The 22,805-nt window shown below is 46.4% G+C and overlaps 1 protein-coding gene and 1 long non-coding RNA gene across 2 annotated transcripts; one reads left to right on the top strand and one right to left on the bottom strand.

Moving 5' to 3' along the window:
* Adamts4 (ADAM metallopeptidase with thrombospondin type 1 motif 4) lies at positions 1–10,170 on the top strand. The gene is made up of 9 exons (XM_070000223.1): positions 1–1,101; positions 2,202–2,525; positions 2,748–2,880; positions 3,378–3,548; positions 4,602–4,888; positions 4,983–5,169; positions 6,242–6,417; positions 7,657–7,832; positions 8,576–10,170. The coding sequence occupies exons 1-9, from the start codon at positions 433–435 to the stop codon at positions 9,000–9,002; spliced, it is 2,550 nt and encodes an 849-aa protein (XP_069856324.1). The 5' UTR covers positions 1–432; the 3' UTR covers positions 9,003–10,170.
* LOC138812216 (uncharacterized) lies at positions 7,736–22,741 on the bottom strand. The gene is made up of 3 exons (XR_011367568.1): positions 22,471–22,741; positions 18,794–18,844; positions 7,736–7,881 (listed from the first exon to the last, which is right to left on the bottom strand). It is a non-coding gene; the product is annotated as an uncharacterized lncRNA (long non-coding RNA).
* Between the last annotated feature and the right edge of the window lie 64 nt (positions 22,742–22,805).

Below are 22,805 nucleotides of genomic sequence, written 5' to 3' on the forward strand. Positions count from 1 at the left end.
ACACAGAGGCACAGACAGGAGAGACAGAGGACAAAAGAGAGACAGACAGACAGAGACAGAGAGAAACAGAGAGAGGAGAGAGAGAGAGAGAGAGAGAGAGAGAGAGAGAGAGAGAGAGAGAGGAGAGGCAGGCCCAGCAAAAGGGGGCAGAGAGGACAGACACAGAGGTGAAGCCAGACAGTCGTACAGAGGGAGAGAATGAAGCAGCTGTGGAAGACACAGGCAGAGACAAAGATTTGGTAGAGGAGGACACAGGAGGAGAGTTTGGAGGAGACAGACCCTGGGCACCTTTCTTAAGGGTTAAGTTTTCTCTATCTTCTCTGTCTCCAACCCCTCTTGAAAACTCTGTCTCCAACCTTGGCACGAGTCCAAGTCCCCAGGCTTTTGAGAGGAGCTTTCCACAGCTAGGGTGTGGAGGACTTTGTGCCCCAAATGGCCTCAGTCCCTCCCAGCTGGCGCACTCATGCCTTGTCCTGGATGGGCTTGCATCCCAGGAGGGGCTTGGCCCGGTGCTGGCTGCCGAGAGCCGAGTTCCGCCTGCTGCTTCACTCAGTGCCTTGCTCCCTGCCACTGTGGCTGCTTCTGCCGCTGCTGGCCTCCCTCCTGCCCTCAGCCTGGCCAGCCAGTCCCCTCCCCCGGGAGGAGGAGATCGTGTTTCCAGAGAGGCTCAATGGCAGTGTCCTGCCTGGCTCAGGCTCCCCTGCCAGACTGTTATACCGCTTGCCAGCCTTTGGAGAGATGCTACTACTTGAGCTGGAGCAGGACCCAGGAGTGCAGGTCGAGGGGCTGACGGTACAGTACCTGGGCCAAGCACCTGAGCTGCTGGGTGGAGCAGAGCCAGGTACCTACCTGACAGGCACCATCAATGGAGATCCGGAGTCAGTGGCATCTCTGCACTGGGATGGCAGAGCCCTTCTAGGGGTATTGCAGTACCGAGGAGCTGAACTCCACCTTCAGCCCCTGGAGGGAAGCACTCTTAACTCTGCTGGGGGGCCTGGAGCTCACATCTTACGCCGGAAAAGTCCTGCCAGTGACCAGGGGCCCATGTGCAGTGTCAAGGCTCCTCTTGGGAGTCCCAGCCCCAGTCCCCGAAGAGCCAAGGTAAGCAGCCCTGGAGTCTGTGTCCTGCAATGTCCTCCCGCCATGTCTGTCCTACTGACCCTTATTCAGCCTCTCTTTACCCACTTCCGCTTCTGGCTATTCTGCCGCTTTCCCTCTGCCTGCCTTTCTTGCAGAGTCTCTGGCCTCTCTTTGCTTTAGCTTAGAAGAGCTAAAGCAGACCACCAAGCTGCCCTACGGTTTCTCTGAGTGGGTCAGATGCCTGAGACTGGAATGGCCTTTCCTTCCCTCCTTCCGCCCCCTTTTCTTGCTTGGCCATTGACATCCCCTACTGGCATAGTATCCAGCAATAAAGTTTTCCTAACCATTAGCCTTGGCTCTTTTCTCTGCCCCAATGGTTTTCACCTCCACCCCCACCCACCAGCTACAAGAGTGAGGTTTGAGGCTCAAGGGATTGGCCTGTGGCTTCTGATGGTGTCTTTAAAACTGTTTTGGCAAACTGCAAACCAGAACAGGACTGAGAAAGAAGGAAAGGCATCCCATACCTCCTTCTGGTCAATCCCTTTCCCACACTGCAGACTGACTGCAAGGCTGCCTGAGACTCCATCCTTTCCTCCCTCCCACTCCTGGGTCTCCCCACTCTTTCCTTCTTCCTCTCCCTCCTCCCTTTCTAGCTTTAATCCAGACCAGACGCTGCTCCTTCCACACCCGCCACGCTGAGATCTGGCCCTGGCCCTGGATGCTGACTGAATTGTTCCTCCAACCACACAGGGCCGACACGTTGCAACCTAACCCTCCAGCCTTAGTCCCACAGGCCCCAGCCAAACTTAAGCCTGGGAGACCCCAAAAGCTCTCCCTGGAAGCCATCCCAGCTGCTTTTTAAACTTAGGAGTTCACACAGCCCTGGGATGTAGCATCCCTTTTTCCTCTTCTTCTCAGATCAACAGCTGATTTCTCAGCTTTTCTTACCACAAAAGGCCTTGGGCTAAGGGTGGGGGAGGGAGGACCCAGCCCCTTCAGGAATCTTGTGGGGTGAGCCCAGCTGGCTCTACCGAGTTCCAGACCCAGGAAGCGAGGGAGGGAAGAAGCCATGCATGGGTCTGGGAAACTATTTCAGGATCTCCTCTATCTTTTCTCTCCAGCGTTTTGCTTCACTAAGTAGATTTGTGGAGACCCTGGTGGTGGCAGATGACAAGATGGCAGCATTTCATGGTGCAGGACTAAAACGCTACCTGCTGACAGTTATGGCAGCAGCAGCCAAGGCCTTCAAGCATCCAAGCATTCGCAACCCTGTCAGCTTGGTGGTGACTCGGCTAGTGATTCTGGGGTCCGGTGAGGAAGGACCCCAAGTGGGACCCAGTGCAGCCCAGACCCTACGCAGCTTCTGTGCTTGGCAGCGGGGCCTCAACACCCCTGAGGACTCGGACCCTGATCACTTTGACACAGCCATTTTGTTTACTCGTCAGGTGAGGCACTAATTGGCATCACGGGCCAAGCATTGCACAGTAACAACATGCAGCATTACATAGATTGTGACAGAAATGGTGCCTGACCCCAGCCACACTGCTATGCGGCTATCTGGGTCCTGACAGTGCTGGGTACTTATAGCCTTGACTCCACTAATCTGGATCACAGCCTAGTGGACCCAGGTATCTTGGTTTTCTAAGCTTCTATGATTCTCTCTGCAGGATCTGTGTGGGGTCTCCACTTGTGATACACTGGGTATGGCTGATGTGGGCACTGTGTGTGACCCAGCTCGGAGCTGTGCTATTGTGGAGGATGATGGGCTCCAGTCAGCCTTCACTGCTGCTCATGAACTGGGTAAGGTGGTGATGGGGGAAAGGGGGAAGGAGCTATGGGACACCTGGAGTGGAATAGAGAACTATCAGGGATAGGTTGGGAACAGGAGCTATTGAGCTTACCAGGGTGCAAATAGAAGTCCCAAGGTGTTTCTTCCTATTATTCAGGCCTGGGTCTAGGGCTATAATCCTCTGCTATAGGTATATACAAATGTGGGTTTTCCTGTTAAATAGGATAGTATGTGGAAATTTACTCTAAATTGTGTGTACCTGTATGAATGTGTTTAGAGGGGGATTCAGTCAGGCAATAGGAGTTCAGGATTGGGAATTTTGGCTGAACTGAAAAATAGAGAGGGTTCTTCTCTTTAGAGAACAGAGTAACTAAGGACTACATTTTGAGGGACCCTCAGAGCACCAGAAAGGACCTGAATGTACATAGTTTCAACCAGACTTATGAGGTAATGCCCAAGGGCATAGAAATGAGACTCTTGGATGCTAGCAGGACTTCTGTTCTTCCAGGCCATGTCTTCAACATGCTCCATGACAACTCCAAGCAATGTGTCAGTTGGAATGGGCATGGGAGCACCTCTCGCCATGTCATGGCTCCTGTCATGGCTCATGTGGATCCCGAGGAGCCATGGTCTCCATGCAGTGCCCGCTTTATCACCAACTTCCTGGACGATGGCTATGGTAAGATGACACTTGAAAGGATCCGTCACATCCATGCCAGGGGACCACACAGAGGCAGGCAGGCACAGGAGAAAGATTACAGGGAGGGGCTCAGGTCTGGGAAGAGCTGAGGACCAAAGGTGGGCATAATGCTTACAACACTGATCTTTCCCTGTTCAGGAGTCAATTCCTGTCCCTCCACTCAACCCTTGCTTCTACCACATTTCCCCAAAGCCTTATTGACTCCTTCAAGTGTGCTTTCTTCTCTACTGTGTGGGATGGGGTGAGAAATGTTGCTGTCTTTATATGGTTCCCCACTTCCTACCAGAATGTATTGCAACCAGAAGAGGCAAATTTTAGCTCAGTAGAATCAGAATAGAGCTCTGAAAGACTAGAACTGTCCAACCCTGGAATAGGCTGGCTATGACCTTGTCACTCAGTGAAGTGTATGAGAACAGCAGGATAATGGTTTTGGCTCAGAGTCCTCAGTGAGAAGCATACTCAAGTTCTGTAGTGATCCAGGTGCCAGGGGCTCATGCTTGTCATCCTAGCTACTCCCCAGATTGAGATCTGAGGATCATGGTTTGAATACAGCCTGGGCTAGAAAGTCTGTGAGAATATCATCTCTGATTAACCAGCTAAAAGCTGGAGTGGAGCTGTGGCTCAAGTAACAGAGCAACAGCCTTTAGTGAAAAAGCTGAGATAGCACATATGCACAAAAAAAGATGTGGTAGGAAAGAATGGGTGGGAAGATTTTTGCTCTTTAGGCATATGCAGGTGTGTGACCATAAGTTACTTCATCTTTTTGTAGCTGATAGATAAATTAGGTATAAAAATGTCAACTACCTCGTAGGCATTTTGCCATAAATAAGATAGTGTGGGCCAATCATTAAGCTAATGCTCATCACATAGTAAGCATCCAACTAAGTGTAGTTGCTATTTAAAGTCTCATACAGCTCTAAGACTTTTTCCCCGCTGGGATCCTCAAACCCCAGAGGGCCTAAAATTTCAACTAGCAATCCTAAACGTTCTCTTTAGGCCCTTGCTGACTTTGTGCCTCAATTCCCTTCTCAGGGCACTGTCTCTTAGACAAGCCAGAGGCCCCCTTGCATCTGCCTGTGACTTTTCCTGGCAAGGACTATGATGCTGACCGCCAGTGCCAACTGACCTTCGGGCCTGACTCCCACCATTGTCCACAGCTGCCACCACCCTGTGCTGCTCTCTGGTGCTCTGGCCACCTCAATGGTCATGCTATGTGCCAGACCAAGCACTCGCCCTGGGCTGATGGTACCCCCTGTGGACCCGCACAGGCCTGCATGGGTGGCCGCTGTCTCCACGTGGACCAGCTTAAGGACTTCAATGTGAGATCCAGGGCAGGGGTGGGAGTTAAGGGATCTAGCCCTAGGCCTAGGATAGAGTATATTTATCCCATTCTTCTATTCTGTGCCTCTGCAGGTTCCACAGGCCGGTGGCTGGGGGGCCTGGGGACCTTGGGGTGACTGCTCTCGGAGTTGTGGGGGTGGTGTCCAATTCTCATCTCGAGACTGCACAAAGCCTGTGCCCCGGAATGGTGGCAAGTACTGTGAGGGCCGTCGTACCCGTTTCCGCTCCTGCAACACAAAGAACTGCCCAACAGGCACAGGTGAGGGTGGGAAGCACACGGCAACCCTTGGGACACAAAGACAGACAGGAGGGCTGGGAAGGTGGCTCAGTGGTAGAGCGCTTGCCTTGCATGCCTGAGGCCCTGGGTTCGATTCCTCAGCACCACATAAGCAAAAAGAAAAAAGCCGGAAGTGGCACTGTGGCTCAAGTGGTAGAGCGCTAGCCTTGAGCTGAAGAGCTGAGGGACAGCGTCCAGGCCCAGAGTTCAGGCCCCATGACCGGACCTCCCCCCAAAAAAAAGAAAAAAAAAAAAAAAAGACAGACAGACAGGAAGGTCTTACCCTTGAGTATTGGACTAAGATGTTGCTCACCTCTGCTGCTGGAGGAAGTGGCTTTAGTCTTTTCACTATTATTTTTTTTATTATCTTTAAGTAGTTGTACAAAGGATGTGCCATTAAACAAAGCAGTTTAGCCAGGAGCTGGTGGCTCACACCTGTAATCTTAGCTACTCAGGAGGCTAAGATCTAATCATCACGGTTTGAAGCCAGCCGGGGCAGGAAAGTCTGTAAGACTCTTACCTCCAGTTAACCACCAGAAAACCAGAAGTGGTGTTATGGCTTAAACTGACAAAGAGTGCTAGCATTGAGCAAAAAACAGCTCAGGGACAGCACCCAGGCCTTAATTCGAGCCCCATGACCAACAAAAAAGACAAAAAGCAACACTCTTACCCCTCCTCAACTTTAACTTTTTTTTGGGGGGGGGGTCCGTTCATGGGGCCTGAACTCTAGGCCTGGGCGCTGTCCCTCAGCTCTTCAGCTCAAGGCTAACTCTCTACCACTTGAGCCACAGCGCCACTTCCGGCTTTTTTTCCCCCTGCTTATGTGGTGCTGAGGAATCGAACCCAAGGCCTCATGCATGCAAGGCAAGCGCTCTACCACTGAGCCACCTTCCCAGCTCCTCAACTTTAATCTTTTAAAACTGTCCCTAGAACTGTGTGGAGGAGAGAGATTCCTTTGATGAAGTCTAAGGTTCTGTGATACTAAGTAGGAGTGGTTTGTGGGACAATGTGAGAAGTGAGGGATGGATTCTGATTGTTCATTTTACTTCTACAGCACTGACCTTCCGTGAGGAGCAATGTGCTGCCTATAATCACCGCACTGACCTCTTCAAGAGCTTCCCAGGGCCCATGGACTGGGTCCCTCGCTACGCAGGTGTAGCCCCCCAGGATCAATGCAAACTCACCTGCCAGGCCCGGGCACTGGGCTACTACTATGTGCTGGAACCAAGGGTGAGGGCCAAAAGCCCCAGGCTCTGTTTATGCTCACATAAATAGATTCCTCTGCTTTCTGATGGCAAAAAAACTCCAAAATGACACCATTGCTAGCATTTCTATAGCCACACCACACTAGCTCTAAGGTTCACTCAGACTCTGATGGGGCCTGAATGGTGAAAATACCATTGTGTGGTCTTTTGAATAAGTCCTTGACTCTACTTTTTTTGTTTGTTTGTTTAGTTGTGGGGCTTGAACTCTGGGCCTCGGCGCTGTCCCTGAGCTTTTCAGCTCAAGGCTACCACTCTAACCACTTCCATTTTCTGGTTGTTTATTGGAGATTAGTCTCTCACAGACTGCTTGAATTGGCTTTGAACCCTGATCCTCAGATCTCAGCCTCCTGTGTAGCTAGGATTGCAGGCGTGAGCCAAGCCTCTGGCCCTTGACTCTACTTTTTAAATTACAATTATGGCCTTATTTAATTAATGTACAGTCAGTGTCTCAATGAACAGGCTTCCAGTAGATTGATATCTGGGCACTGCCTCTGTTGAAGGCCAGAAAGAAAAACAAGCCCCAGCAGTAGCAGTTGCTTCGTCTTTCTCCTCTAACCTGTGAGAGTTCTGCCCTCTAGTGACCATCTGGTAGCGTTACCATTTAGTTAAGGGTTTAATGTCAGGACTGAGACCTGAAATTACCACCTTGGCTTCTGTTTACCATGTGTAATCGTTGAACAACTTTCTGGATCTTTCTAAACTTCTGAGTTCTATCTCTAGAAACCTTTAAAAGCAGTCGTTTCATGGTCATAAAATATTTAATACACTGCATGATTCACATTCAGTACTCTGAAAATGGAAACTGGTCATTATTATTACTACTACAATGACACCTCCTTACAGCCTGGAGCTCATTTTATATAGCATTCATGGCTGGGAAGGTGGCTCAGAGGCACAGTGCTTGTCTTGCATGCATGAGGTCCTAGGTTCGATTCCTTGGTACCACATAAACAGAAAAGGCTAGAAGTAGCACTGTGGCTCAAGTGGTAAGAGTGCTAGCTGAAGAGCTGAAGGGCTGAGGGACAGCAACCAGGCCCAGAGTTCAGGCCCCACGACCAGCAAAAAAAAAAAAAAAAAAAAGCATTCACATATCTTATTCATCTTTTCTTACTTCCTTTCCTTGAAGGGACCTGCATTGTCTGGTTTACCAAGCCCTTCTGACTTAGGAAGAATTCTTTTATATTTTCCCCTCTCTTCTCCTCAGGTAGTAGATGGAACCCCCTGCTCGCCGGACAGCACCTCAGTCTGTGTCCAGGGCCGCTGCATCCATGCTGGCTGTGATCGCATCATTGGCTCCAAAAAGAAGTTTGACAAGTGTATGGTGTGTGGTGGGGATGGTTCTGGCTGCAGCAAGCAGTCAGGCTCCTTCAGAAAATTCAGGTTACTTCACCATTTATTTTTTTCCTTTTATTTTTTTCTGTGTGCTTTTCTGGGAGATACAGAGGTAATTCAACATTATTTCTAGTCTGGAAGGGAGATGGGCCAAGTGCTGGTTGCTCACACCTGTAATTCTAGCTACTTAGGAGGCTGAGATCTGAGGATCACAGTTCAAAGCCAGCCTGGGCAGGAAAGTTCATGAGACTCTTATCTCTAATAAAACCACCAGAAAACTGGAAGTGGCACTGTGGCTCAAGTGGTAGAGTGCCTTGAGCTGAAGAGCTCTGGGACAGTGCCCAGGTCTAGAGTTCAAGGCCCATGACTGACCCCTCCCCCACCAAAAAAAAAAAGTTAGCAGGGAGATGGATGATTAGGCAGTAAATTGTCCCATATGTTCAACAAAGGGTGGTATGGGGTGGGGTGAGAAAGCCCCAATGGGCATAAGGGAAAACTTCTTAGGAGATGACCTCTGAACTAGAAGAGTAGAAATTACGCAGGCATTTAGGAAGGGAGGCTAGAAAGGCACTTCAATAACAGGTAAAAGGTGTAAATAAATATCCAGAAATACGAAGGTGAAGGGCTTATTGCATATAGCTGTGATCTGGCTGTATAATTCACTTAGGTTTGAGTAGACAACCCTATATACACCGCACATACATATTTAATCAAACAAACACAGTACAAATCTGGAGGGGGAAGGAGAGATTCAGGAGATGCTAAGTGCCTCATCTACTTTTTCTGCACAGGTATGGATACAACAGTGTGGTCACTATTCCTGCTGGGGCCACCCATATCCTTGTCCGGCAGCAGGGAGGCCCTAGTGTCCGGAGCATCTACCTGGCCCTGAAGCTCCCAGATGGCTCCTATGCTCTAAATGGAGAATACACACTGATGCCCTCAGCCACAGATGTGGTACTGCCTGGGGCAGTCAGCCTGCGCTACAGTGGGGCCACTGCAACCTCTGAAACACTGTCAGGCCATGGGCCACTTGCTCAGCCTTTGACGCTGCAAGTCCTGGTAGCTGGCAACCCACAGAACGCACGCCTCCGATATAGCTTCTTCATTCCTCGGCCAGCCCTTTCAACACCACGTCCCCCTCCCCAGGACTGGCTGCACCAACGCGCACAGATCCTGGAGATACTTCGGCGACGCCCCTGGGCAGGCAGGAAATAACCTCTCCATCCCGGCTGCCCTTTCTGGGCACCCGGGCCTCATACTCAGCAGGGAGAATGAGGGGGCTTCTGCAGCTGCCTCAGGCTCAGATACAGTGGGGAGGAGCAATGGGAATGAGTCCTACCCCTCCTCTCTGTCCTAAAGAGCAGGCTGGTCCTGCCCAGGTTTCCTGCCCAGGGAAGCAGTGATAGGTTGGTGGATGGAAGGGGCTAGCAGACAGTCCCCTATGTAAACTTCCCCCTCAGCCTTGCTGGTCACAGGAGGGAGGGGGAGAGGAAGATGGGTCCTGAGCCCCATTTGTATTTATTATTTATTCATTTTTATTTAGCACCTGGGAAGGGGATAAGGACTAGAGTCCTAGGAAAATGGATTCCTACCCCTTATAGCCCCATCCTGGCTAGGAAACTTAGGGAGAGAATGATAAGTATAAATGGTTTGTGTGTGTGTGTGTGTGTGTGTGTGTGTGTGTGTGTGTGTGTGTGTGTGTGTGTGTGTGTGTGTGAGAGAGAGAGAGAGAGAGAGAGAGAGAGAGAGAGAGAGAGAGAGAGGAGAAACTGTGTGCTTATGAATGAGGTACAACTTGCCCTGCTCTCCTCTTTGTGAATAATATTTACTGGGCAAGGGAGAGTTAAGGGTAGGCAGGGCCTTCAGGGAGTGAGGAATTATCACATTTTTAAACTATAAATTGAATTATGTTATTTATGTACTCCTTTTGGAGTCAGACAGATGTGGGCTGCACCTCATATCTCTGAGTATGTTTTCTAATTTGCCAATAATTTATCTCCCTTAGAAATTTGTGGCTATGTGGGGCACTGGTGGCTCATGCCTGTAATCTTAGCTACTCAGGCTGAGATCTGAGGATTGAGGTTCAAAGCCAGGCAGGACAGGAAAGTCTGTGAGACTCTTATCTCTAGTAAACCACCAGAAAACTGGAAGTGGTGCTGTGGCTCAAGTGATAGAGCATTAGCCTTGAGCTGAAGAGCTCAGGGTCAGCTTCCAACCCCAGAATTCAAACCCCACGACAGACAAAAAAGAAAAAGAAAGAAGAAAGGAGAAAGAGAGAGAGAGAGAGAGAGAGAGAGAGAGAGAGAGAGAGAGAGAGAGAGAGAGAGAGAGAGAGAGAGAGAGAGAAGAAATTTGTGGCTATAAGGACTGAATAATGTAAATAAAGAACTAGCACTCCATAAGTGCACAACAAATGGGTGCTGTTGTTGGTTATTATCATCTTCATCCACACTTCATCATTAGGTCTGCACTGCACTTAAAGGTGTCAGAGGTCTATCTATGTTATGTAAGGAGTTCCCACCCTTACCTTTAGGCTGAGTTCCTTTGACAGAACTCTTATCCTGGATTCTGAAGGGCTACCAGAGAAAGAACATTATTTCCCTCTCCTCTGTAGGCTGCCAATCACATGCTTGTCATAAATGCTTGTCAAGCATAGTTGACAAGGACATGAAGGTCTAAAAAAATAACAAGAGCAACTAGTTCAACACAAACTTTGTCAAAGGGTTCTAGAAAAGACTTTAGAGCTCTGAAGCAAAAGCTGAGGGGTCTGAATTTAAGCTGATAGTTAGCATCTTATTTACTGGCTGGTGCTGGGTAATTCATTGTTGTAGCCTCTTAAATGAGACTAATTATATCTGTTCCCACAGAGTTGTTCTGAGAGCAAAAGTTTCAATATTTTCAAATGGTAAACAGTTACATTTACTACTAGTAAATGAGTGACTGGGGCAAGGGTCTCTAAAATCAACCAATGTAAACCCAGAAGATTTACTTGAAGAGGTGAAATTTGAATGGAGTTCAAGAAAAAGAACAGGAGATGGGTTGGGGGAGGCATGTAGAGGAAGCAAGGAAGAAAGGTCTGAAGAGAGAGGAGCCCCATGTTCAGTGGTGGCAGAATATGGGAAGGAGAGTAGGGTGCTAGAATAGCTCTACTTTTTTGTGAGAAGGCTTTTCTTGAAAATATACCTGGGCAGCCAGCGCCAGTGGCTTATGACTATAAACCTAGCTACTCAGGAGGCTGAGATCTGAGGAGCAGGGTTCTAAACTGGCTCAGCAGGAAAGTCCATGAGACTCTTCTCTCAAATTAACCAGAAAAATCCAGAAGTGGAGCTGTTGCTCAAGTGTTAGCCTTGAGCATAAAAGCTTGGGGTCAGCCCTGATTTCAAAGAACCTGAGGAGTTCTGCATGTGTGTCATAGGGGGCACAGAGGGGAGCCTGTAAAAACAGAGTTTTGAGTGGAAGAAGGAGGATGACCACTAGTAACTGAGAAGCAGGCCAAATGTGGAGGTAAGGGGGTAGCTATATATAAAGAAGACCTTGAGGTGATGATGAAAGAAGGGAGGATGTGAGAACCAAAGATGACTCACTCTTCCAATGTAGCCCCTCCTGGGATGTCAAATATGGATGGGTTGGGTGTTCAGATAGGTTTATGGAGCTGAGAGGCAGATGTGGCGGTTGTAGCATTTGTGTGTGCTATATGCATTGGAACTGGACTTCGATAAGTTCTAAACCAGGCAAATCCTTACACAGTGGCCGTACTTTACACTACCAAGCACAGTGTCTGCTCCCTGTTCATCAGTAAGCAAAGAATTGTCCCTACTCCTCTTTCCAGTAAATATGTCTCCACTAATACGCTTGATCTCTGGCATGTCCTTTGGCCCTCCCAACAACCAGGCATGAGGAGAGAGGATCAGAGAGTGGAATGAGACCAGTTATATTGAACTGTTTAATCTAGATAGCAAAACTGGGCCACAACTAATATATTTATGGACCTTAGCATTATGAGCTCATGGTACAGTAAGCACAGCCCTATGGAAAGCTCAATGACAAAATATATCATTATGGAGGCAAATAAACAGATTACATTCAGGAGGAGGTGTGTGCGTTTTTTTTCCCCATTAAGAAACAATGAAATAATAAAAGGAACCATAAGAAAAGGGCAAAATAAACTGCTGAGATTAAGGCCTGGAATTAATGGACTATGAGAGTTAAGGGGTATAAAATTTGATTGAATTCTGAGGAATGGGTAATTAGGACAGCCCTTTTCATGTTTCTTTAATGCTCTTGGCAATTTACATTTCATAAATCACTTCCATATATATTTATTTTAAGAGGAACGTTTTTGCTCACTGGATAGAATTGTTACTGACAAAGGTTTATTTTTCCAGAAAGGGCTTAAGCTTAGAAGCTACCTGTGATCAGATGTATATGTAAGTAGGTGGGAGCATACAGTGAAAGGGAGTGCAGAAAGAAGCTAGCTCTTCAAAGAAAACTTACTATGAGTGTCCCAGCCCTCAGGTAACTCCTTTCTAGAATGATCTTCCCCTCCCAGACCCAGGATATGGCTGTACCTAATACCCCAAGATCAAGATTCCAGCCAGTTCTTTCTGAGGATGCAAGAACCTTCCTAACCTTCCTGTAAGAACCAAGACGAGCTCTGTATCCTCAAGTTACTTGCCTTCATGAGCAGAAAACAAGAGCAGGAAGAAGAAACAGGAAGAAAGGAGGCACTAAATCTATTATTTGAGAATCTGGTCTTAAAAGTGTAGAGACAACAGTAAAGACGGGGAGAAGGGAAGGCAGCATTAGTAAGCCTGGCACTGGCGGCTCATATCTATAATGCTAGTTACTGAGGTAGCCGCAGCTACCTACCGCTGAGGTTCACTGTTCAAAGAGACCTAGGTAGAAAGATCCCTGAGAAGGGGACCAAATTCCAGCCTTTTACCCCTAATGTCAACGCCCCTTGTCAGCAGGAAGTAGCCAGAGAGAATCTGCGCCCTATTTCATGATTATTAAAAGGCTAGAAGGTAAGGTCTGCTCCTGGATGGCAAGAAGACTCCACCCTCCTTGCAGCAAAGTCTCCACCCAGTACCTGCATTACCTAGGCAACTGGCACACCTGGAAGAGGTCACATCTGCATCCGCTGAGGTCACATCTGAATTTGATGTGGCCACACCTTTCTCCGCCCATACCCTAGATAAGGCCTAGCCCAGGCTCAGAGGCTCTTTCTCAGCTCTTTCCTTCTCAGCTCTTTTCCAGCTCTTAGCTCTTTTTCCCAACTCTCTCTCTTTCCCTGGTCTCTTTCCCACCTCTTTTCCCAGCTCTCTCTCTTTCTCAGGCCTTTCCCAGTCGCGTGGAGTGCCAACTTGGCCTGGTCCCAACAGGTCTACTGAATAAACCTACCCCTTACCTGAAAAAAAAAAAAAAAAGAAAGTAAGAAAGATCCCTGAGATTTTTTTTTAACCATTCCTGGGACTTGATCCTGGGCATTGTCCCTGAATTTCTTTTGCTCAAGGCTAGCACTCTACCACGTGAGGCACAGCTCCACTTCCGGCTTTTTCTGTGTATGTGGTACTAAGGAATCAAACCCAGGACTTCAGGTTAGGCAAGCACTCTACCACTAAGCTACATTCCCAGACCCCCTTGAGATTCTTATCTCCAATTAACCAGCAAAAATGGAAGTGGAGGTAAGGCTCAGGGGCAAAATGCCAGCCTTGAGCAGAAAAGACCAAGTGAAAGTGTGATGTCCTGAGTTTAAACTCCAGTGATGGCACTGAAAGGAAGGACAAAAGCAAAAACAAACAAACAAAAAAGCATCAGTGATTGACAAAGGAGTAAGCTTCTCCTTAGAGAAGTTAAAGCAGAGTTTGTACAAACATTTGATGAGATGGCAAGTTTGAGCTGAGGAAGATTTAAACAATAAATTGAATTGGGCTCTTTTCTTTTTTTTAATTTTCCTTCCTTTTCTTCTTTTTTTCCTTCCTTCCTTCCCTCCTTCCTTCCTTCCTTCCTTCTTTCCTTCCTTCCTTCCTTCCTTCCTTCCTTCCTTCCTTTCTTTTGCCAGTCCTGGGGCTTGAACTCACAGGGTCTGAGCACTGTTCCTGAGATTATTTTTTATGAAGGCTAGCACTCTACCACTTGAACCATAGCACCACTTCTGGCTTTTTCTCTGTTTATGTGGTACTGAATCGAACCCAGGGCTTCATGCATGCTAGGCAAGCTCTCTACCACTAAGCCACATTCTTAGCCCCCTTTGGCCCATACCTTTATATTTCTCTGGCCTCTGAAATTCTCTGCTTCCGTGGTTAGAGCAGAGGAAATCTGGGCTTTTTTTTGGGGGGGGGTCCGGTCATGGGGCCTGAACTCTGGGCCTGGGCGCTGTCCCTCAGCTCTTCAGCTCAAGGCTAGCACTCTACCACTTGAGCCACAGAGCCACTTCTGGCTTTTTTCTTTTTGCTTATGTGGTGCTGAGGAATCGAACCCAGAGCCTCAGGCATGCAAGACAAGTGCTCTACCACTGAGCCACCTTCCCAGTCCTGAAATCTGGGCATTTGTCCCACCACTACTTTTATGGATGGAGGTGGGGGAGCCAGGAATTCTTGAGGGTACTGTGGAATGGGTTTTGATGTTTCTACTCCACCACTAGTCCCGTTTATTATAGTATTTTGTTTTCTAAAATACCAGACTGTCAGTAAGTGAAAAAACAAAAACAAAACAGCATCTCATTGGTCAGGGCTTGTGAGGGAGGAAGAGGCAAGTAAATGGATTTTAATGTATTTATATCCTATTGGTTAAGAGGATGCTTCTGAGCCAATTGAATACCTTCCCCATTGAATGTTGTTGGGAAGAAGCCAGAATCATTGGCAGCAAGAGTAACCAGCTGACAGCTGGAGGAAACCACCAGTTCTAAAAACATTCAGAAAGGGGGGGGGGAGGGTTGGAGGAGGGGGGCAATTAGAGGAGAAGGGGGAACAACAATACTGAACAACTTCCCCAGATAGAACCTTATATGGGGACAGACCCAGAGTACTCAAGTAGCTTTGGGAAGGAAAGGGGGGGGGGGGGAGTTGGTTTAAACATCCCTACAGTCTTTGGTCAACTAGCAACGGCCCCACAAACCTACATAAACAGTGACACACATTTTGTATTCACATCCAACTTCATTGAGGCATACCAGGAAATTCTCTTTACAACACAGATGAAAACAAGCACTAAGACAGCTGAAAATGTAGAAAAAAATTGGGGGTTGGGAATGTGACTTAGTGGTAGAGTGCTTGCCTTAGCATGCATGAAGCCCTGGGTTTGATTCCTCAGTACCTCAATGCCAGGGAGTGGTGCTATGGCTCAAGTGGTAGAGTGCTGGCTTTGAGCAAAAGAAGCTCAGGGAGAGTACCCAGGACCTGAGTTCAAACTCCAGGACTGGAAAAAAAAAAAAGGCTCTAAAATGAGTCTAGAGTAAAGGATAAAAATTGTTTTTATCTGGTCAATAAACAAATCTTTGAGAAGGTTGAGATCTAAGGACTAAAGTTCAAAACCAAGCCAGCAAACAAAGCCTAAAGACTCTTATCTCCAACTAACCAGCAAAAATCTGGAAGCAGAGGTATGGCTTAAGTGGCAGTACATCAGTCTTGAATAAAAAAGTATGTGTGTATGTTCACACATGCACACACACAAACACACAATACCAGGTTGTAAAGTGATGTAATCATATTCTCACAGCATTTGGGAAGGATACTACTTACATGTAATGATTCACTTAAGTCACTTGATCTCTGTGAATCTTGCTTTTCTTATCTGAAAAATGAGTTGGTTACTATCTGACTTGAGTAAGGTTGTCAAAGCTTAATATAATAATGTAAAGGCTTGGCATGGTCTCTGCCTTTTAAAGTGGTCAGTGTATGCCAATTGTCTTTTTGTTGTCTCTCTGTTTTTGTTTTTCCCTCATTCTAAACTGCATTAGCATAAAAAATAACTATACCAAGGAACTAAGTCTTGTCTAAAATGAGATTTTTTGTCAAATTTAGCTCAAATGGCCTTGGTTACATTCAGGGGACAATAGGGAAGATATAGATCCTGTCCTCACTGGGTGTGGTGATGCATGCCTGTAATCCTAGCACGTGGGACATGTAGGCAGGAGGCAGGAGGATGATGAGTTCAAGACTAGGTTGGGTTATAGAAGGAAACCCTGTCTAAAAGCCAAAAGAACAAAGAAAATGGTCAAGAATGTTTTGGTTGTACTAGGGATTTGAATGCAAGGCCTTGTGATGCCTTGGCTGGAGTGATACCATTGAGTGATGCCTCTAGCTCTCTTCTTCCACTGGTTATTTTTAGGACGCAGTCTTGCTTCCCATCCTAAGTCATGATCTGCATATTTTAAGGTTTCCTGTTGTTGCCCTTTGGGAGAACCATATTTCATTACACAATCTGTGCACAATCTTATTTTACTTCCATAGCAAGTTCCTTTATAAATCAGAGCATTTACTCGGCTCATATTTTGTGCTCACAGTTCAGATGCATTGAAGATCTGCTGCTTGCTAGTATTTTTCTATGGTTCTTGCTAATTATCTAAAACCTCTTAATGTTTTATAGTTGAAACCCAGGGAGTATATTGCTCAGTCACAAAACAAATGTGTTTTAAAGGTGGTATTGCATTCAAACCCAGTATTATCTCACTTTGAGTTACTTCAAATTCATTAAGTCTACATATTGTTGTCTACCTCTCATCACAAATGTCACTTTTCCTAAGTTTTGCTTATTAAATAGCACCAGTGGGGGATAGGAATGTGGCTTAGTGGTAGAGTGCTTGTCTAGCATGCATGAAGCCCTGGGCTCGATTCCTCAGTACCACATAAACGGAAAAAGCTGGAAGTGGCATTGTAGCTCAAGTGGTGGAATGCTAGCCTTGTGCAGAAAGAGCTCAGGGACAGTGCCCAGGACCTGAGTTCAAGCCCTAGGACTGGCAATAAATAAACAAACAAACAAACAAACAGCACCAGTGGGAGATGTAGCACAGGACAGAGTGCTTGCCTAGCACAGCCAAGGCCCTTGGTTTGAATCATAGCAGCAACAACAAAAGCAGTACTATCTATCCACTGATCCAAGGAAGAAATCCTATAATCATTTTAGAGTCCTCGACCTCAGCAACTTAGCACATCTACTCAGTCATCAAGTCCTGTTTGCCTCCTAGCAGTTTTAAAGTATCTCTTTCTGTCTCTGATGTCAAAAATGTCACTGATTATAGCACTCTATTCAGAAAACTTTAACGTCTTCTTGTCCTTGGGATAAAACCCAAACTCATTTATTTATTTATTTGTTGTTGTGGTTGAACAGGGTGTTTATACGTATCATACAGGATCATTCTGTTGTCTAGTCAAATTTTCTAAGTTCTTTCTCATTTTCAGACCTCCTTCCCCGTCTTTTCTTTATGGATACTAGGAATTGAACCCAGGGTTTTATCATTTAAACCATACCTCTCACTTCCAGACTTTTGCATTTACTGTATCCTCTGCCTAGAACAATGCTCATCTATTAAGAGATAATATTTACTGGGTGCTAGTGGTTCATGCCTAACTACTCAGAAGGCTGAGAGATCTGAGGACTAAGGTTCAAAGTCAGCCTGAGGAGAAGAAAAGTCCAAGAGACTATGACCTTCAATTAACCAGCAAAATGCCAGAAAATTCAAGTTGTAGAATGCTAGCATAAGGCCCTAAGTTGAATGCCTATCCCCCCCCCAAAAAAAAAAAAGATAATTTTCAGAAACAGGTAAAAATTATGACTTATCCCCCCCACCTTTTGCAACAAAGCCTTTTATTCTCTCCTCTAACTCTTAACTATTTTCTTTTTGGTCCAAGACCAGGGTTCAAACTGGGTACCTGATAGTTTCACTCATTTGTTAGCACTCTACCAACTGAACCACGCTTCCAATCCCAACTTTTTGTAACATCTCTTCCAACTTAGAACTAAAGTCCAAAAAGTTGATTCACATCTTATCATATTCTTTTGTTGTTATTCTTTTCTTGGTGTATGTGGAGGGTGGGGGGGGGGAGGGTAGTTGAAACAGGGTCTCATTATGTATCCCAGGCTGGCCTGGAACTCCAGATCCCCCTAAATGCACTTGTTATTACAAGTACATACAACCATGCCCAGCTTTTTTTTTTTTTTCCCTAAAGGACTTATTCAGACAGCTGTTAAAACAGTAAGAAAGACTAAAAGAGCTGGGCATTGGTCCCTTACACCTATAATCCTGGCTACTTGGGAGGCTGAGATCTGAGTATCATGATTCAAAGCTAGCCCAGGTAGGAAAGTCCCTGAAATTTTCTTTTTCTTTTTTCTTTTTTTTTTTGTCAGTCATAGGGCCTGGGCACAGTCCCTCACTCTTCAGCTCTACCACTTGGGCCACAGCTCTACTTCATAATTTCCTGTAGTTAATTGGAGATAAGAGTCTCACAGACTTTCCTGCCTGGACTGGCTTTGAACTGTGATCCTCAGACCTCAGCCTCCTCAGTAGCTAGGATTACAGGCTTGAGCCACAGGCGCCTAGGTCCGGTCGGGGGCCTGAACTCTGGGCTGGGCACTGTCCCTCAGCTCTTCAGCTCAAGGCTAGTGCTCTACCACTTGAGCCACAGCGCCACTTCCAGCTTTTTTTTTTTCTGCTTATGTGGTGCTGAGGAATCGAACCCAGGGCCTCACGCATGCAAGGCAAGCGCTCTACCACTGAGCCACTTCCCAGCCCCCTGGCTCTGAAATTCTTATCTCCAATTCACTACCAAAAAGCTGGTAATGGAGCTGTGTTTCAAATGGTAGGACACAACCTTGAGCACAAAAAAGCTCAGAGACCACACCCTGAGTTCAAGCGCCAGGATCAGCACACACAGAGGGTAAAAAAAAGACTGTTGTGGGGGGAGAGGGAAGAAGAAGGGAGGGCAGGAGACCAATGAAACTTAAATTCTGATAGGTAAGGACAGTGGAGACTAAATAATAAAGGATTCTGGGTATGGAAGAAAACTTACATTTAAGGTAGGATTCTTGATAAATGGACTTAACAGGATTCTTGCTGAAAGCTGGAAAAAAAGTGATCAGATATCAAGGGGTGGGGCAGGGGAGGGAAGAGGGGCTCCGGCTTATCTGGCTGGGCAGGATTCTTGCTTAAAGTACCTAAGCATGCCAAAGATAAGACTCCAGGATAAGACCTAGTTAAAAAGAGGGCAAAGAGGAGCCCATCTAAAGTTTGGTTAGGGAGAAAAAACTTAATGTGCATTTCTTTTTTTTTTTTTTTTTGGGTCCGGTCGTGGGACCTGAACTCTGGGCCTGGGTGCTGTCCCTCAGCTCTCCAGCTCAAGGCTAGCGCTCTACCACTTGAATCACAGTGCCACTTCCAGCTTTTTTCTTTTTGCTTATGTGGTGCTGAGGAATCGAACCCAGGGTCTCATGCATGCAAGGCAAGCGCTCTACCACTGAGCCAACTTCCCAGCCCATCTTTTTTTTTTTTTTTTGGCTTTAAAAGCAATGTTTTATTGTATCCTAATCACACATCCTGTTTGATGGACATGGATACATATTTGCTCTCTCACTTTGAATGTGCATTTCTTTTACTTAACTCATGAAGGAACTGTCAGCTACAAGTGACATAAAACAAAATAGAGGGGCTGGGAAGGTTGCTCAGTGGTAGAGCGCTTGCCTTGCATGCTCAAGGACCTGGGTTCGATTCCTCAGCACCACATAAGCAAAAAGAAAAAAGCCGGAAGTGGCACTGTGGCTCAAGTGGTAGAGCACTAGCCTTAAGCTGAAGAGCTGAGGGACAGTGCCCAGGCCCAGAGTTCAGGCCCCACGACCGGACCCCAAAAAAAAAAAAAAAAAAAAAAAAAAAAAAAAAAAACAAAATAGAGAACAAACACATTTACAGATTAGGAATACAATCATGAATAAATATGTGGGGTTCTTTTTCTCCTCAAAATTGGGAAGTAGGAGGTAATTGAACCTATACCAGACAGGAAATAATATGTATCCTGATTACTTATCTATATGAATTACAACTCTCATTAAAAATAGAATCATGGCTGGGAATGTGGCTTAGTGGTAGAGTGTTTTCCCAGTATGCATGAAGCCCTGGGTTCAATTCCTCTACTACATACACAAAACAAGCCAGAATTGGTGCTGTGGCTCAAGTGATAGAGTGTTAGCCTTGAACAAAGAAGCTCAGGGACAGTGCCCAGGCCCTGAGTTCAAGCCCCAGGACTGGCAAAAACAAACAAAATAAAAGTAGAATTGCCAGGCGCTGGTGGTCATGCCTGCAATCCTAGCTACTCAGGAGGCTGAGATCTGAGGATCATGGTTAGAAGCCAGCTTAGGCAGGAAAGTCTGAGACTCTTATCTCCAATTAACCACCAGAAAACCAGAAGTGGCCCAGTAACTCAAGTGGTAGAATGCTTGCCTTGAGCTGAAGAGCTCAGGGATAGTGCCAAGACCCAGAATTCAAGCTCCAAGACCATCACCACCACCAATAACAACAAAATAAAATCATATAAAGCATGACTTATTATAGACAAATCCTTCAGACTTCCCATTAGCCCATTGCTATTTCTAGAAAGCCTTCCTGGAATCTCCACGTATGAATGAGGTGTCATTTCTGGGTTATCATATTTATCACAGTACACCATTTCCATCCCTTCCTTCCCTCATACATACACAAGAGACCATGAACTTTCTGAGGTAACACTGAGTTTCTTATTGTTTGCTTGGCATGAACAATTACTTTTACTTATTTTTTTCAGTGCCGTTACTGGGCTTGAACTCAAGGCTTAGGTACTATCACTTAGCTTTTTTGCTTAAGGCTGTCACTCTGCCATTTGAGCCACAGCTCCACTTCTGGCTTTTTGGTGATTACTTGGAGATTGACCATGGATTTTCCCTATTTGGCTTTGAATCTTGATCTTATCTCAGCCTCTCACTAGCTAGGATTACAGACATGAGCCTCCCCCACCTGGCTTCAAACATTTATTTATTTTACTTAAATTCTTTTTGTGCCGTCCTGGGGCTTGCATTCAGAACCTGGGAATTGTTTCTGAGCTTTTTGGTACAAAGCTAGCGATCGACCACTTGAGCTACAGATCAAAAAGTCACAGCTCAATAGCTATTTCAGGCTTTTTGGTGGTTAATGGGAGATAAAAGTCTTACAGACTTTCCTGACTGTGCTGGCTTTGAACCACCATCCTCATATCACAGCTTCCAGACCTAGGATTATAGGTGTGAGCCACTGATGCCTGGCCAAAATAAATGATTTTTTTTTTTTTTTTCGGTTGTGGAGCTTGAACTCTGAGCCTAAGCACTATCCCTCACTCTTCAGCTTAAGACTAGCACTCTACCATCTGAGCCACAGTACCACTTCCAGTTTTCTGGTGGTTTACTGGAGATAAGAGTCTCAGAGACTTTCCTGCCCAGGCTGGCTTTGAACCATGATCCTCAGATCTCAGCCTCCTGAGTAGCTAGGATTACAGGGGTGAACCACTGGCACCCGGCCAACAAATGATTTTTTAATTGTTATTTTAAAGGTGATGTTCAGAGTAGTTAAAGTTACATAAGTCAGATAAAGAGTATACTTCTTTTTGGCCAATGTTACCTCCTCCCTTGCTCTCCCAGTTTCAAACATTTTTATTTTTTGCTAGTCCTGGGGCTTGAACTCAGGGCCTGGGCACTGTCCATGAGCTTCTTTTTGCTCAAGGCTAACACTCTACCACTTGAACCATAATGCCACTTTCCAGCTTTTTCTGTTTATGTGGTAGAGGAACGGAACCCAGGGCTTCATACATGCTAGTAAGTATTCTACTACTAAGCCACCTTCCCAGCCTCATTTTTTAAAAATACAATATGGGGGGGCTAGGAAGGTGGCTCAGTGGTAGAGCACTTGCCTTGCATGCCTGAGGCCCTGGGTTCGATTCCTCAGCACCACATAAGCAAAAAGAAAAAAGCCGGAAGTGGCACTGTGGCTCAAGTGGTAGAGCGCTAGCCTTGAGCTGAAGAGCTGAGGGACAGCGCCCAGGCCCAAAGTTCAGGCCCCACGACCAGACCCCCCCCCCCCCCCCCCCGCCAAAAAAATACAATATGGGGTGCTGGGAATGTAGCTTAGTGGTAGAATGCTTGCCTATGCATATGCCTACATGAAGCCCTGGGTTCCATTCCTTAGTAACACATAAGCAGAAAAAGCTAGAAGTGGCGTTGTGGCTCAAGCGGTAAAGTGCTGGCTTTGAACAAAAGAAGCTCAAGAAGCTCAGGGACTGTGCCCTAGCCCTGAGTTCAAGCCCCAGGACTGGCAAAAACAAAAACAAAAAACCCACAACAACAACAACAAAAATATGTGCCAGACTTTCCTGCCTGAGACTTTTATCTCCAATTAACCATCAAAAAAAAAAAAAAAAGCTGGAAATGAAGCTGTGGCTCAAGTGGTATAGCACTAGCCTTGAACAAAAAAATCTCAGAGATGGTACCCAGGCCCTGAGTTCAAGCCCCAGGGCCGTCACAAAAGTAAAAAAATAATTAAATTATATATATATATATATATATATATATATATATATATATATATATATATATATCCCACAATACAATCCATATAATGTAGCCTCCGTTTTATTTCAACACCTAGGGAAACACTGTCTTACATTAACGCAGATATGTTTCCCTGCACACTCACCGTTTCTTAGTTTTATTAACAGTCTCCACTTAAAGCACGGGAATACAACAGCAACTCTGCAGCCTGAGCGAGAAATAAACTATTTAAAATGGCTCTGGGTCGCAGGGGACGCCAATGACAGTCGAGGGAAAGGGCTCTGACTCCCCCTGCGTGAGTGAGGTCGCCCGAAGCAGAAACTCCACCAGCCTCTCGGCGGTCGGTTTCAGTCCCAGCGCAAAAGAAAGAGCACAACTACCGTCCTCACCACCCCGGGAGGCGAGATGATGGAATCCCGCCGCCTTCCCGCCGGGCCCCGGAGGCCACACGGAGCGTTCCTCCGCCCCCAAAGTTCCGCC

Source organism: Dipodomys merriami, unplaced genomic scaffold, assembly GCF_024711535.1.
Source record: "Dipodomys merriami isolate MVZ:Mamm:240054 unplaced genomic scaffold, mDipMer1.0.p SCAF_56, whole genome shotgun sequence".
Classification (NCBI taxonomy): domain Eukaryota; kingdom Metazoa; phylum Chordata; class Mammalia; order Rodentia; family Heteromyidae; genus Dipodomys; species Dipodomys merriami.